Source organism: Eublepharis macularius, chromosome 1, assembly GCF_028583425.1.
Source record: "Eublepharis macularius isolate TG4126 chromosome 1, MPM_Emac_v1.0, whole genome shotgun sequence".
Taxonomy (NCBI): Eukaryota; Metazoa; Chordata; class Lepidosauria; order Squamata; family Eublepharidae; genus Eublepharis; species Eublepharis macularius.
In genome coordinates, this window is record NC_072790.1 from 157,664,029 (window position 1) to 157,680,421 (window position 16,393).

General features: G+C 46.9%; 1 protein-coding gene across 1 annotated transcript in view; it reads left to right on the top strand.

The window, feature by feature from the left end:
• The first annotated feature begins 5,874 nt into the window (after positions 1-5,874).
• DESI2 (desumoylating isopeptidase 2) overlaps positions 5,875-16,393 on the top strand; it is a 40,191-nt gene continuing 29,672 nt past the window's right edge. The window contains exon 1 of the mRNA XM_054979273.1: positions 5,875-6,277. Coding sequence (XP_054835248.1) covers positions 6,239-6,277 — 39 coding nt within the window. The 5' untranslated portion in view covers positions 5,875-6,238. The remainder of the gene's footprint in view (positions 6,278-16,393) is intronic.

Genomic DNA, 16,393 nt, shown 5'->3' on the forward strand with positions numbered 1-16,393 from the left:
GTCCTACCACAATGACTGTATAAGAGTAGTACAAATGTGAGATTCCACTGCTTTAGGGACAATTAGAGGAACTGATACAGTACTGAATTATCACAAGGTGTGGGACCTCTGAAGCCTAATCCAGTGCAGAACTGGGCATTCCTAAAACTAACTCTGCATATGATTGAGGTATACACTTGTTTTGCAGAAATCTTTGTGGCATACAGAAGTCACAATTTTTAATATTTCTTTTAAGATTTTTAAGTCAGTCAAGATTATTTTAATCTATTGTGTTATGTAGTTCAAACTGTTTGAGTTTATTATCCATTATATGACAATATATTTAAAAATTCTTGGATGTTTTTTGTTTCAGAAAATAAGAGTTTTCCTGTAACTTTAAAAGAGATTCAAATTGCATTCATTCTTAAATCTAAATAAAATATAAATGTATGAAATATACTTGTTATTTTATTATAATAGTATTATCTTTATAGTTTCTGTACTGTGTCAAAAAAAGGAACAAAACATGATTCTGCAACTTTTTTTAACAATTGATTATGGTACTAAGTTATTGTGTAGCATTATACAAAATGTGGATGTGGTTTTCAAAAACAGGATAGGAGACTTGGCATTACATCAAGTCTATCTATATAACCAGACTGCTTCCAAATCATTCTCTTGGGTGATTAGTTAGATGGTGTTTGTGCTTTTGCTGAATGTCCCAAATGATTTTCTTCTTTTGGTGGTTTATGAAGGCGATTAATACCCGTCTCCCAACATGTAGGGGATACTCATTATCATTAAGACTATCCCAAAAGAATGGCTAAGAGAAGTCTAGTTCTTCTCTACTTCAGTCAGAGCTAAGGAGATAACAGGGCATGTTTCCATGCTCAGAGCCTCAGCCATGAGTGTAAAGTGCTATCAAGTTGCAGCTAATTTAGGCAATCCCATAGGGTTTTCAAGGCAAGAGATGGAACAGGGGTGGTAACAACCTATAGTACATAGTAGTAAATTCTATGGTTCCTATTTCTTTACTGATGCATCTCTTTGAGACAACTTCCTTACAGTACAGCCCTTCTGAGTGAAAAGTCTTCTTGAATAATCCAGTTTTGCATAATTTGCAGAAAGCCAGGAAAGTGGGAGCCTTCTTGACTCTTCAGGTAGGCCATTCCATAAAGCAGGGGCCACCACATGTGTACAGGCAACTTGATTTTGCTCATGTGCAAGGTGGGACCTGCAGGAGACCCTGTTCAGATGAGTCAACCTTTTGTGGTGGAGAGAGAGGTGATCCCATAGATAAACCAGACCAAGGCCATGAAGAGCTTTGCATGTGATAGCCAATACCTTAAATTGAGCTGGGTAGCTGATGGGTAGCCAGTGGAGAGACTGCAGAATGGGAATAATATTCATTCTTCCAGCTCCCAATAATAACTGAACCACAGAGTTCTGCACCAACTGGAGGGGAGACCTACATACAGTATGTTACAGTAGTGAGGTCTTGATGTTACCATGGCACAGATCCAGATAGGCCATGTTTAGATAGGGGGCCATCTTCCAGGCTAGACTGTAGTTGTAGAAAGCATTTTTGTGACTGCCTTAACTTGTTTTTCTAGCAGTAGTGTTTTTATTTATTTAATTTGTTGGATTTGCAAGGGTCACACCATCAAAAGTGGGGAGAACAATGTCCTTCAAATTCTCTGCTTTCTCAATTAGCATCACTTCCATCTTGTCTGGGTTCAATTTCTATTTGTTTGCTTTTACCCATTTGACCACAGCTGTCAGGCAGTGACCCAAGATTTCTACTGCAACATGCAGTGACTTGGATAGCTAGATAAAAGAGTTGGATGTCATCTGTATACTGATGGCATCCAATTCCATAGCTATGGATAAGTTTTCCTTAAGACTTTACACAGAGGTTGAATAGCATGGGGGTGGATTTTGAGGTGGATTCTAAAGAGAATATTTCTCCACACAAAAATAGCTTGAAAATGTGGGTATGCACAGGGATTTTCATTATTTAATAGTGTATTTGATGTTACATAAAAATTTCATTATGACAAAAAATCCGGAGTGATTAAAATTATAAAGCGAAAACATTTTCCATTGGAAAAATGGGGGGGGGGTGTTATGGGAGGGGTAAACAGGCTTTCCCCAGAGCAATGTTCGCTCTAAATGGTGCAGTGTTGTGAGCCAGAAATCCAATTTGTGAGCAGCAACTTGCAAGTTGTGAGTGCGCCTTTTCAAAAACCAGAATCCATTTGATTAAAAGACTTTTGATTTAGGTTGTCTGGGGCATTGGTATTGGGTGCCATCAATATGCTGATGACACCCACTTAGGAATGTGGTTCTCAAAAGCTTATGCCTCAATAAAGTGGGTTAGTCTTAAAGATGCTACCAGACTCTTTTCTATTTTGCAACTACAAACTAACACAGCTAACTCCTCTGGATCTACGGAGAAGAAGAATTGTGCATCATCCAGCTCCACAATGCACTCACTCTCTGGCTATTCCCGTCTGTGTTTTATATAAAAAGGTGTTGTGAAGCATGCCTGCAAATGGCTCAGACACCATTTCTTTCCACATGCATCAGTGTATTGCCAGAGTTTTCTTTGCATTTTGGGCAACATCAGGCAGATGAGCTTCAGTAAGGGTTCCTCTTTGCCCACAAGCAAATCCTAAACAGAATGTGATGTGCAGTCATCCCTCCCTCTACCTCTGCTCTGTCTATTGGCATTTCCTGTCTCTTCTGTGGCCAGGTCTGCAGAAAGAAGAAAAAAGCTGGCTGAAGTTGCAGGGGGAGCACCTATTTAGCTTCCAGCTGAGAGCTGCTCATTTGGAACAGCCTAGAACTGGCCTTTAGTCACCCTAGAGGCTTCATGGCTTTAAAAACTCTTTCCTCTTTGTGAGTTATGATCATGGAATCTTTGAAATGAAATCAAGTCATAAAGCATAAAGTCAGCACTGAAGTCCTGCCTTCTCCTTGCTTGCCATTCTGTTTTATTACACTATACTGGAATGATATAGTCTCCCCTGAACATATAAGCAGAATGCCATTAATGTACAAAAATACTGGTAAAACTGAGGCCTTAGCTCCCCACGGAATAATTTAACTAGCGGAAAGCCTGTCGTACCAGCCTGCTGCGGCTCTTACCCCAGAGCCCGGTGAGGGGCTGGGAAAAAGCTGTGCGGGTGCCTGCCATGGCTCTTCTTCCAGAGCCCAGCGAGGGGCTGGGGAAAGGCCGCGCGGGTGCCCACCATGGCTCTTCTTCCAGAGCCCAGCGAGGGGCTGGGGAAAGGCCGCGCGGGTGCCCACCATGGCTCTTCTTCCAGAGCCTGGCGAGGGGCTGGGGAAAGGCTGCACGGGCGCCTGCAGTGGCTCCTTCCCCCCCCCCCCAGCCAGGCGAGGGGCCAAGGAAAGGCCGAGCGGGCGCCTGCTGCGGCTCTTTCCCCGAGCAAGGCGAGGGGCTGGGGAAAGGCCGCACGGGTGCCCGCCATGGCTCCTCTTCCAGAGCCCAGCGAGGGGTTGGGGAAATGCTGCGTGGGCGCCTGCCATGGTGCCTCCTCCAGAGCCCGGTGAGGGGCTGGAGAAAGGCCACACGGGTGCCTGCCACGGTGCCTCCTCCAGAGTCTGGCGGGGGGGCCAGGGAACGCCACGCGGGCACCTGCCATGGTGCCTCCTCCACAGCCCAGCGAGGGGCTGGGGAAAGGCAGTGTTGGAGCCTGCCATGGCTCTTCCCCCCCCCCCGAGCCTGGCGACGGGCTGGGAAAAGGCCGCACAGGCGCCTGCCATAGCTCTTTCCCCCGAGCCTGGCAAGGGGCCATGGAAAGGCCAAGCGGGTGCCCGCCATGGCTCCTCTTCCAGAGCCTGGCGAGGGCCCGGGGAAAGGCTGCACAGGCGCCTGCCACGGCTCTTTCCTCTGAGCCTGCCGAGGGGCCGGGGAAAGGCCTGGAAAGGCCGCGTGGGCACCTGCCACGGCTCTTTCTCTGAGCCAGGCGAGGGGCTGGGGAAAGACCGTGCGCACGGCTCTTCCCCCCCCCCCGAGCCTGGCAACGGGCCAGGGAAAGGCTGCATGGGCGCCTGGCATGGTGCCTCCTCCAGAGCCGGGCAAGGGGCCGGGGAAAGGCTATGCGGGCGCCTGCCACGGCTCTTTCCCCGAGCCCGGTGAGGGGCCGGGGAAAGGCCGCGTGGGCGCCTGCCATGGCTCTATCCCCTGAGCTTGGCAACGGGTGCCTGTCCTGGTTCTTTCCCTGAGCCAGGCGAGGGGCTGGGGAATGGCCACACGGGCACCTGCCATGGCTCTTTCCCCCGAGCCTGGCAAGGGGCCGGGGAAAGGCCACGCAGGTGACCACCATGGCTCCTCTTCCAGAGCCCAGCGAGGTGCTGGGGAAAAGCCACACAGGTGCCTGCCATGGTGCCTCCTCCAGAGCCCGGTGAGGAGCTGGGGAAAGGCTTCGTTGGCGCCTGGTACATGGGCGCCTCTTTCCTCTGAGCATGGCGAGGGGTTGGGGAAAGGCTGTGCGGGCACCTGCCGCGGCTCTTTCCCCGAGCTAGGCGAGGGGCTGGGGAAAGGCCATGTGGGCGCCTGCCGCAGCTCTTCCCCCCCCCCCAGCCCAGCAAGGGGCCATGGAAAGGCCGAGCGGGTGCCCACCATGGCTCCTCTTCCAGAGCCCGGCAAGGGGCTGGGGAAAGGCTGCACAGGCGCCTGCCATGGTGCCTCCTCTAGAGCCCGCGTGGGGGGCCAGGGAAAGGCCATGCAAGCGCCTGCCACGGCTCTTTCCCCAAGCCCGACGAGGGGCTGGGGAAAGGCTGCCCGTGCGCCTGCCACGGCTCTTTCCCCCGAGCCTGGCAAGGGGCCGGGGAAAGGCCACGCAAGTGCCCACCATGGCTCCTCTTCCAGAGCCCGGCGAGGTGCCGGGGAAAAGCCACACAGGTGCCTGCCATGGTGCTTCCTCCAGAGCCCGGTGAGGAGCTGGGGAAAGGCTTCGTTGGCCCCTGGTACGCGGGCGCCTTTTTCCTCTGAGCACGGCGAGGGGTTGGGGAAAGGCTGTGCGGGCGCCTGCCGCGGCTCTTTCCCCGAGCTAGGCGAGGGGCTGGGGAAAGACCACGCAGGTGCCTGCCACGGCTGTTCCCCCCCCCCAGCCCAGGGAGGTGCCGGGGAAAGGCCTCGCAGGTGCCCACCATGGCTCCTCTTCCAGAGCTCAGCGAGGGAAAGGCCGTGCGGGCGCCTGCCATGGGGCTGCCTCCAGAGCCCGGCGAGGGGCTGGGGAAAAGCCATGCGGGCGCCTGCCACGGCTCTTTCCCCCTAGCCTGCCGAGGGGCTTGGGGACCTGGGAAAGGCTGTGCAGGCCCCTGCTGCAGCTCCTCCTCCAGCGCCTGGCACCTGCCCTGTGCTGGGGCTTCTAAGCTCTGCACTGAGTTGTGACAATTCCTGCGTCATAGGGCATGAGCATTTTGGTGGGAACCCTAAGAATTTCTTCCTCCCTCCCCCCTTACATCTCTAATGCTAACTCTTCTTGCTACTGTCCCCTCCTTGACAGAGCAGCAAATCCCTAGATTGCAAATGGGGGGGGGGTCACATTACTAAGTGCTGTAATTAAAAAGCACGTAATTAAAAAGTTAGTTCTTTCCTGTGTACCGTTTTTAAAAATGGGGGGCATATTTAATAAAGGACGCTGAAATGGAACAGCCCAGATACCAATTTACCCATTTCAGTGAGAATAAGAACAGATATGTATTCAAGAAGCTGCAGGAAGCAGTCAAAAACCAAACATTTGAACTTTCCACCCTCGCCTATAGCTCCATACGCCGAGTTCTACCCGCGTAGCCTGCCGGGAAATGGGTTCCTCCTGCGCTGTATACTGGGAGCTGTAGTCTTAGTCTCATCTCCCCACTGCAGATGTGGGCAGACTTGTACGGTCGTGTTTTAATCCCTTGACTGAGATCGTGGGCGACCTGATACCTGTTCCTCATTGTAGACTCTCCGCCCGAGGAGCCGGCCTTCGGTCCAGAGGCCAACAGGGCTGAGCCGGGCCGTCTAAACGCAGCCGCGAGTGCCGATCCGTGCTGTACGCGGGGCGACGGCGTTTCCTAGGGGCGCAGCCCCGACTCCCCCTCCCCGGAGGTGGCTCCATGCTGCCGGTAGCCTCCGCCGCCTCCTTCCCCCCTCAGCAAGAGGCAGGACGAGGAGGCGGCGTCCCCCCGGGGTTCCGCCTGAGAGGGACCCCAGTGGAGAGCAGCCATCACGGGGCGCGGGAGGAGGATGGCGAACCAGCTGGTGATCCTCAATGTCTATGATATGGTGAGTGAGACCCGAGAAAGAGGCTACTTTCCGGGCGGGGCCTGGTGTAGAGCCCCATTCCCCCCCCCCCGTCCTTCCCCCGGGCCCCGGCCGAGAGCTGCCTTCAGAGTACAAAGAGGGCTTTTTGGCTAGTCCCTCTGGCTCTTGTTCCTTTTCGAAAAGCAATGAGACGCTCCGTGTCCTGTTTGTCGCGTTTAAGTGCATGCAGGGGTTTGGTTGCCCAAGTAATCTCCTCGCCTGCCGTCTTGTCGGGTGCAAGGTGGGTTACACAGGCGCTTCAGCCGGACAGCTGGAGGCACGGATGAGGCTGGCTGGCTTTCCCCTACCGTACCGTCCTCTCCACAGCCCCCCCCCCCCCCGGAGGCCCACGCGGTCAATTTACTTCCCCTTGGTTTTAAACCGGCTTTTTATGCGCAAGCTCACTTTACTCGCACAGGCGCGTTGCCGTAGATAATATACTTGTTTCATCTCTTACAAATGCTTGTAAATCTATGTCCGGTTTTAAATCTGGTTCAAAAATAGTTCAACTTTTCAAAAGTAGCGTCTGTGGAATTAAGAGCGTGAATGTTCAGCAACAGGTGTCTGAACTTTTTGTTTGCTTCTGGAGGTTTTCAGCTTCGAGAAAACTACCTGGCCAATAGAGGCAACCTTACCAGAACCTATTAACTTTTACAATATTTTATATATAACCGAAGACAGAAATAAGAATCAACCAGATGGTGCTTGAATCTCGTTATCACTATAGGACATTAAATCTATCTGTAATTCTTAAAGTGTTTCTAGTTGGTAAATTATCTTGATCAGCAGCACTTTAGAGGGCACTCTTAAACTTCAGTGGATTTAGAAGGGTGGAACTGTGCTTAGTGGGCATGGTAATGTTTCTGGCTCTCAGAAGAACCCAAAAGGTGGAAGTAATTAAAAAGGCAAGGGGGAAACATAACATCTTTTTTCAAATGGATCAGTACTGGCATAGTTATGTAGATTTAAAGCCTAAATCATAGAAACAGCTTGCATGTGGCAGTATGTGAGAAAAATCAAATACGTGAAGATTTTAATTCATTCTTTCTTTAGGCTAAAGTTCTCAAATCTTTTATTTTGCCAAACCATATGACCCATGTTTTAACAACTGATTTTTAATAACAAGGTACCAAAATCCCATGAAATAAGCTTTGGTTTGTGGAGTCGCTGAAATCTCTGCAAGTCTGAGCCTTTTTCACATTCTTCGGAAGCTAATTTATAGAACAAGAGCAACCACTGAGAAAGCCTGAGCAGAAAAAGTTCTCACTCTCTTAAGTGGAGGAGCTTTAGTAATCCCTGGTCTGATGATGGGGGTTGCCTTTTGGGCATGTGTGGGTGGAGGCTGTCCCAGGTGTGAAGAGTGTTAAAGGTTAACACCAGCAACTTGAATTGAATAAAGAGGCAAATTGACAGCCAGTGTAGCAAACTTACATTTGGGATATGTTCAAAATACCACCTTTGTCAATAATCTAGCTGCCACTTTCCACACCAGTTGTAGCTTCCATGTTGTTTTCAAAGCCAACCCTGTGTACATTAACTGTAGTTCAGTTTCAGGGTCAGCGTGGATTAAGTTGGCTAAGTTAGCCAAGTCTTTCAAAAAGAATAATTTCTGTGCCACGTGAATTTTTTTTAAAAAGGCATTTCTGGCCACTCGGTTTACCTGCTTTTTCAGCAAAAGGGCAGGATCCAACAGAACTCCCATGCTCATAAGTGATTTTCTTTTTGATGCATTTATGCTTTTATCAGCTGCAAGTGTCCTTTAAAATTGAATGGGTAAGCAACTAAACCCACAATTCTCTGCATATTTTAACAAGATACACAATAGGTTCTAGCTTTTTGTATATAGAGGAACTTTTCAGCAGCAAAAGCAAGAGTTTTTAAAAATGATAATAGTAGTTGACAAACTCAGGGGTGGGCTTTCTATGACTAGATTATGAGATGGCCACAGCTTCATCCTGGAAACTCATGTAATTTTAATTATTTTGGGCAGTAAGTGAGCAACTGTATCTCCCAGACTTGGTTGCAACGCTTACAGGCAAAAAACTGCACTTATTACTAACTCACTGTTCAGAGTTTTCTGGCAATTCTAGCTAAAACCAGGCTTAAGCTTTCTCTCGCCTTTGGATAATGAAAAATTGACCCTGCATCTGATGAAGAGAACTGTGGTTCTCAAAAGCTTATACTACAATAAAGTTGGTTAGTCTTAAAGGTGCTACTGAACTCTTTACTATTTTGCAACTACAGACTAACATCCTCTGGATCTATGACCCTGGATTGCATCTCGTATAAAGTACTTATTTTTCAGTTTAGAAGACAGTATGTTGGACTACCGCCAACATCCAGGAAGACCTGGATTTAAAATCCCCATTCAGCCATGAAGCTCCCTGGACGACATTATGGGTCACACACACTCTCTGCCTGATCTACCTTTGGCAGTGAAATGAAGAGGAGCAGAGCTACTTGGAAGGATGGTGAAACATAATAAACATTAACTCTCATTGGCTTATTCTGTTGCTTTCTGCCTCTCCCAGCCTTCATCTAGGTTGATACCAGAAGATTTTCTTCTCCCAGTAATAAGCAGAAGAAGATTTTCTTCCCACTCCCCTGGCAATTGGATGCCTAGTGGAAGGCTAGGTAGCTGCTGCTGCTTCTTCCAGGGATATACGTCCATCCATCTGGGTACCTGTTTGTTAAAATAGGCTTGAAGTGTGAATAGAGGAATTAACTTTTATTGTAAGGAAGGAAGTATCTAAAATATTCCCTAGCAATCTGATTGTCTTCTTTGGTGTAATTGCTGCCCAAATATATCAGTGATGTTAATACCTTGCAAAGTCAATTCCCTTATTACATCCTTGCAGGCAAACTGATTGTAACCATTTTAAGTGTATTTCTTTAAATGCTTGGTATGTTACGGAAGAAGAATGGGGTGGGGTGAAAAAGAGGGATGAGTGAGGTGATTGGTTGATGACTGAGAGTATAGGCAGAGTTGAGAAGTGTGAGTGGAGTGAAATCTGATTGGACAGTAGCAGTACTCTAGGAGCAGAGTAAACTGCAGGAGCTTTTAGTTACTGAGCTGAGAGAAAAGTATTCATTTTGGGTAAAGCAGACAACCTGTGGGGAAACCTGAAAGGATTCTTATTCTAGTTCAGTCAGGCAGTCTGTGTGAAGCCTGAAGTGTGTTTCTGAGAGAAAATACTCATTCTGTCTAAGTTAGGTAAACTGTGTGTGCGCCTGAGAGAGAAATTCTATGTATATCTGAGTGAGAGATTAATCTATCTAAAGCAGGCAAGTTGTGTGCAAAGGCCTGAATGAATCTGTCTCTGTTGAGTTTATTCACTTAAAGAAGACCTATGTGGAAAATTACTTCGTGTGACTGAATCTATGGAGAAAAACTATAAGAACAGATAACTATCTTTGAAACCACAAAGCTTAAGAAATAGTGTGAAACCAATACACTTCACGTAATAAAAAAGGTTTATTTTGGGTTTTTGTTCACCCCAGAGTATTTGTGATTTCTATGTATCTCTGTCTTATCCCCAGGGCCACATAGTCCCACAAAAGAGCCTAACTCTTGGGCACATTATTCAGGGAAACATTAAATTAACTAGTTGGAATTGAGTTCCTGGTGGCAGCATTACCTACTCAAAAGGGGGGGAAAGAAGAGGATTTAAGGCACCAAATTGAACTACATGATACAAAGGGAGTTGTGACACTGATATTCTTGTAAGTTGGGGTTGGAGATGTTGGCATATGTTCAGCACCCTTAAACATAAAAGGAGTATTGTAGCATCTTTAAAGAGTTGAACAGTGCAATCCTTAGCAGAGTTACTCCAGTCTAAATCCATTGATTTCAATTGGCTTAGACGAGTAGGATTCTTAGGATTGCACTTGATCATACCTTGCTCCAGCAGGTTGTTCCCCCCTAGAATCATTATGCACTCACCCAGAATTCAGCCACTTCCCCAAGGATGTGTTAGGATGAAAAAATACACAGCTATGGCTGCTCCCACCTAACAGAAAGTATATGACTGCAGCTTTGTATATTCATATAATCTGGGAATTGGCTGTCAGAACCAAGAAACACAAGGTTGCTTTCATGATGGACTCTTCCTGTTATCTGTTGGGATTCATTGTTATTAATCAAATATGCCAGTCTTCCTGCATTCTTGAAGAGCTTTTAAAAGAATGTGAAAGGATTTGCTTCGTACAGTGTTGTTTGTCTTGTAATTTATTTGTAACTTAAACTTAGTGGGCACTATTTATACCACAAATCTATCTTCGCCCCCGTAATCGCCAAGCCCCCTGGTACACAGAGGAGCTAAGGCAACGAAAGTGGGAACTAAGACGACTTAAGCGCGCATGGCGGCGATCTCGTGATGAGGAAACAAGAACATCTTATAGATTGCTTACAAAATCCTATGAGATGGAAGTGAAGGCTGTGAAGAAAGAATTTTACACAGCCTCCATTGCATCAGCTAGCTCACGCCCAGCTAAACTGCTTAATGTGGTACGTTCATTGGTCTCCCTTCCAGGTGGAGACCACCAAAATTTTAATTCGGCCATAAGCTGTGAGGCTTTTGCGAGCTTTTTTGCTGATAAAATCTTGTCTCTCCGCTGCGATTTACCGGCCACAGTTGATACAGTATGTGAACTAGAGGCCCCTTGGCCATCTTCAGGGGTGATATTCAATCACTTCAGCCCTCTTTCTGGGGAAGAGGTGGACAGGATTCTGCGGGGAATGAGGCCTACCACATGCCTCCTGGACCCGTGTCCATCATGGCTAGTGAAAACCAGTGTTGACAGATTACAGGATTCCATGGAGGCCATTGTCAACATGTCCCTGAGCTCTGGGGGTTTTCCCAGAGCACTTAAGGAGGCTGTGGTGAGGCCTCTTTTAAAGAAACAATAGTTGGATCCAGCCGACCCAATCAGTTACCGCGCAGTCTCAAACCTCCTGTTTCTAGGAAAGGTGATGGAGCAGGCGGTGGAGAACCAACTGCAGAATTTCCTGAAGGAGACCTCGGCCCTAGATCCCTTCCAGTCTGGTTTTCACCCGGGACACGGGGTGGAGACATTGCTGGTCACCCTCACGGACAATCTTCACAGGCACCTGGATCGAGGTGGATCGGCGCTGCTGATTTTATTAGATCTTTCAGCAGCATTCAACACGGTCGATTACGACCTTTTGACACACCGCCTCACCAATGTGGGAATTCAAGGGACAGCACTACAGTGGCTTGTCTCTTTTCTTCATGGTCGGGGGCAGAGGGTGGCGCTAGGGGATAAGTTATCGTCCCTTTGGCCACTAGTATGTGGTGTGCTGCAGGGGGCAATACTCTCCCCTTTACTGTTCAACATCTATATGCGCCCCCTCACCCAGTTGGTGCGAAGTTTTGGGCTTGGGTGCCCACCAATATGCGGATGATACCCAGCTATATTTGCTGATGGGCAGCCAGCCTGGATCTGCCCCAGAGGTCTTGGAGCATACTTTTGAAGCCGTAGCAGGATGGTTGAGGCAATGTTGGCTGAAGTTAAACCCTGCAAAGATGGAGATCCTGTACTTGAGTCACGGAAACGTGGATTCGGGACCCCGGCTCCCTGCACTCGATGGGGTGGTGCTTACGCCAGCTCCGAGAGTCAAGAGTCTGGGGGTGATCTTGGGTGCCTCCTTGACAATGGAGGCCCAGATCACTGCGGTTGCCAGGTCCTCATTTTTCTATTTTCGACAGGCCGGGCAGCTTGCCCCTTATCTTTTGCCCTGTGACCTGACTACAGTGGTCCAGGCAACGGTCACTTCTAGGTTAGACTACTGTAACGCACTCTGTGCGGGGCTTCCCCAGAACCTGATCTGGAGGTTACAGCTGGTGCGGAATGCGGTGGCGCGTGTCATCACAGGATTGCCGATGCATGAGCATATAACTCCAGCACTCCATCAGCTGCACTGGTTACCGGTGGAGTACCGAATCAGGTTCAAGGTTTTGGTACTAACCCATAAAGCCCTACGCGGACTGGGACCGGTGTATCTGCGGGACCGCCTCTCCCCATATGAACCCCAGAGGACTCTACACTCTAGTGAGAAACATCTGCTAAAGGTCCCTGGCCCCAGGGTAGCCCACCTGGTATCAATCAGGGCCAGGGCCTTTTTGGTCCTGGCCCCAGCCTGGTGGAACGCTCTGTCTAATGAGACCAAGGCCCAAGAGGATGGCCGGTTGATGGTGGAATAGGTCCTCCCTACTACCAATACCCCCATTTAGTAATCTCCTTTACTGCTAAGATTCTCTGGAGATGGCTAAGGTTTGGTCGGTTGGATTTTGTGCTGCTATGTTCATGTTTATATGTATTATAAATTGTGTCATTTTGGATGTTTTTTATGGTTTTTAATATATTAATTGCCTTATGTATATTAACTTGAATGTGTTGTAATCCACCCTGAGCCTGCTGGTGTGGGGAGGGCGGAATATAAATAGTAAATAAATAAATGAATGAATAAATAAATAAATAGACAACTACGTATTCTCCTTATGAAGTGGCCATTCTGACTGACTACTCTTAAATTTCACAATCTGCAATAACTATTGCCCTGACCTAGAAGGCCCAGGCTAGCCCAATCATCAGATTTCAGAAGTTAAGCAGGTTGGCCCTGGTTAGTAATTGGATGGGAGACCACCAAGGAAGTCAAAGGTCACTACAGAGAGGCAGGCATTGGCAAATCAGTTCTGAACATCTCTTGCCTTGAAAACCTTACAGGGTTGCCATGAAACAGCTGTGATTGGATGGCACTTTGCACTTACACAATCTTAATTGTCACAATATACAATAAGTATCAGTGAGTTTAGAGGATAGATTTTGCTTACAGCTGATTGTTGTGAATAGTAAAAATGCCTCATAGCACAATCCTGTTGTTTACCCAGAAGTGAACCACATTTTGTTCAATGGGGCCTATTTCTAGGTTAAGTGCATAGCACTACCTCTTTAGACCAGACTGTCTTACATAATCTTTATATACTTTGAGCAAGTAAAACTGTCTTAAAATTGTGAAAGAGAAAATATTTAATAGTGGCTTTTTGAGTACATACTAAATTTTTATGTACTGAAAATGGCCTCATAGGGGGAAAACATTCTCCACTTCCCCAGGATTCATGTCTCTTTATAAGCATCATAATAATACTGGAGTGTATCCAACCATCTATGGATTTTTGGAGCATGGTTTTTTGCTTCCTCCTTCCTACTGTAGCCCATTAAACACTTGAAATCTTGTTCCTGGGGATCAGCAGACCTTCAGGAACAGCATGAGAGGCAAAGTGGGGATCTGCAGTAGGAAGAGGAAATTGGTGGACGTTCCCATTCCCTCTTCTGCAAACAGAGATGCTGTCCTGTCAGAGAAACACCAGATACAGTCCAATATCCTGTAAGCAAGTAAGCATGCATAGCAGCAGAGAATCCTAAATCTATACTGTGATCCTGCATAAAGAGTGGAACCACCACCACTACCCCGCAGGACAACTAGCATTTAACTCTAGGTTTGACTATCATGTTCTGAATCAACAGTATCTCCTTAACAAATTAACTTACGGCAGGGCCAAGATATTCCTACTCGTTGCAATGAGACTTGTGAAAGCACAGCGTGGGTGTACTCCTTCATGACAAACAATCCGACTTGTTTGTTTATAACTTGTAGAATGACTGGTCTGAATGGGGTTATCTAATACAGTCTTCTGTCCCTTATTAACCCGAACATGCCCCAAATAGTCACATTTTTCTCTTTCCTCCTTAAGCCTTCATATATTTCTTTTTAAATCCAGCTCAAGGTAAAGTAGCTTCTGTAAGTAATGAAAGCACACACTATGTAGAGCAAACGAGTAATCAATATACCAGTGAGTGTTCTGCACTTCCAGAAAGCTACTTAATAGGATATACCAAGACAATCAAAAAGCAATCTATACATGGCACATGGGTGGGGAGATACAAATAATTTCTCCTAAGCAGCAGCCAAAGTTTTCTTGTTTGTTATGGTGATTGAAAGTATTAACAGGACCCACCAACCAAGCAACTATCTACACAGTTTAACTGATTGCCTCTTTAGTGTCTGAATTTCAGGTGATGCCTTCATCTGATATTTTGTTGAAGCTTTAAAAAAATAACAGGCTGGAAAAATAACAGGCTGTCCTCTGTAAGCAACTGAAGAAGAATCAATGAGGACTTGTGGGACATCATTAAATTAAAAGTATCTAGTTTCTTAACTCATGTGCTTATTCTTAGCATATTTTAGACATATTTTTACCTCTTGAATAAAGTTGAACTGTGAGCTTCAAGTCCAGTAGCACTTTTAAAGACCAACAAGATTTTCTATAAGCTTTCAAGAGTCAAGCTGCCTTCAACATATACAAGTAAGAATGGAGATCCCTGAACCTTTGAATCCCAATTACAAGGTGGGCGGGGTGTTGGAAAGAAGAGAGTCAGGATGCAAAGGTACCAATAAAATTGATTATTTTTTTAACAGCCTGAATAATTCATAAGTAACTTATATACTATTATTTTTGTATCTGCTGGTTCTCTGGAATTTTCAGAGGTACAAATTCTACCTATGTCTTTTTTGCAGGTTTTTGGATGTAGTCTGTAAAGTTAAGTACAATATTCTTTTTGTTTGTTTGCACAGAACAAACAAATGCTTTTTAAGGTGAATTCCCCCAACTTATTTCTGACTCTGAGTTAAGGTTGCCAGGTCCCCTGGAGCCCAACCCAGGGGGTAGTGGGGCATGAGGGGGACACCCCAAGGGGCTGATTTTCATCAAATCAGCCCTGTGGGGGGGAATTCCCTTCCTTGTCATGCCAGAAATGACGTCATTCCCAGCATGACAAAGAAGAGCTCTGGAGCTCCTGGGCCCATTCCTCATGCTTTCCCTCCCACCAGCCAGGATAGTGGTGGTGGGGTGGGGGGGGGCAGAGGCAGGGAGCAGGACATCCCGTACTCCCACTGGGTCCAGTTGCACAACCCATGACCCAGCACTTGTTGGACATACCATGAAGCTTGGCCCTTAGTTTTCAACAGATACCAGATGAGAGCAGTATTTCTCCCTCAGCTTTGTTCTCTTTTTCTGTCACTTGACTTAACCAGGGATTATGCTGGTGTGGTTTCTTATTCTCTTACTGGCCACATGCCACATGCCTAAGTTCCCAGATGAAACAAGGGAGCTATGTGTGTGTGAGAAAATACTGCCTTAACCAATCAGTTTCCTTTTCCACAGCCATTGCTCATTCTCTTCTGTTCTCTCACTCTTGCAATGGCTAGCAACAAATCTCAGCAATTCAATCAACTTTTGCTCAAGCAAAATCCATGACAAACAAAATGTGTTGATTTGGTGCCTAAAACTAAGGAGGCTACATGCTAAGTGAATGTCTGTGTAGAGGGAGCTCCACTGAAGAAAAAGCCCTCTCTGCTGATTATTCTTCTGCAACTTTAAGGGCAGGGACTTACAAGCCTCTGTCAGAAACCTTAGCTAATGGGATGTAGTAATGGGATGAGAGCCAGTTTGGTGTAGTGGTTAAGAGCGTGGGACTCTAATCTGGAGAGCTGGGTTTGATTCCCCACTCCTCCACTTGAAACCAGCTGGGTGACCTTGGGCTAGTCACAGCGCTCTGGAGCTCTCTCAGCCCCACCCACCTCACAGGGTGATTGTTATGGGGATAATAATAACATACTTTGTAAACCTCTTTGAATGGGCATTATGTTGTCCTGAGGGGCGGTATATAAATTGAATGTTGTTGTTGTTATTATAGGGTCAGGCAGGAACAGGTAAGAAGTGATGTGACAATGGGTGAATCTATGTTTAAAAGCCTGTCCTATGATTGCATAGTATAAGTAGAGCTATAGTTGGACCATTATAATACAGGTCAGGTTGTATGTCTTGCCTACTATTTTCAGGCTGGATTCTAAAAGAGATAAGGAAGAGTGACTACCACTGTAGGACAGTGTGATGTACTCCTAGATTCTTCTGAATCTCTATGCTGCAGCATTCAGTTTCAGGACTGTTTTAAATGGCCGCTTGCGGTGTGGTGTCTCTTTAGTGACAATTGTCTATGGAAGCTTTGTGCATGAAA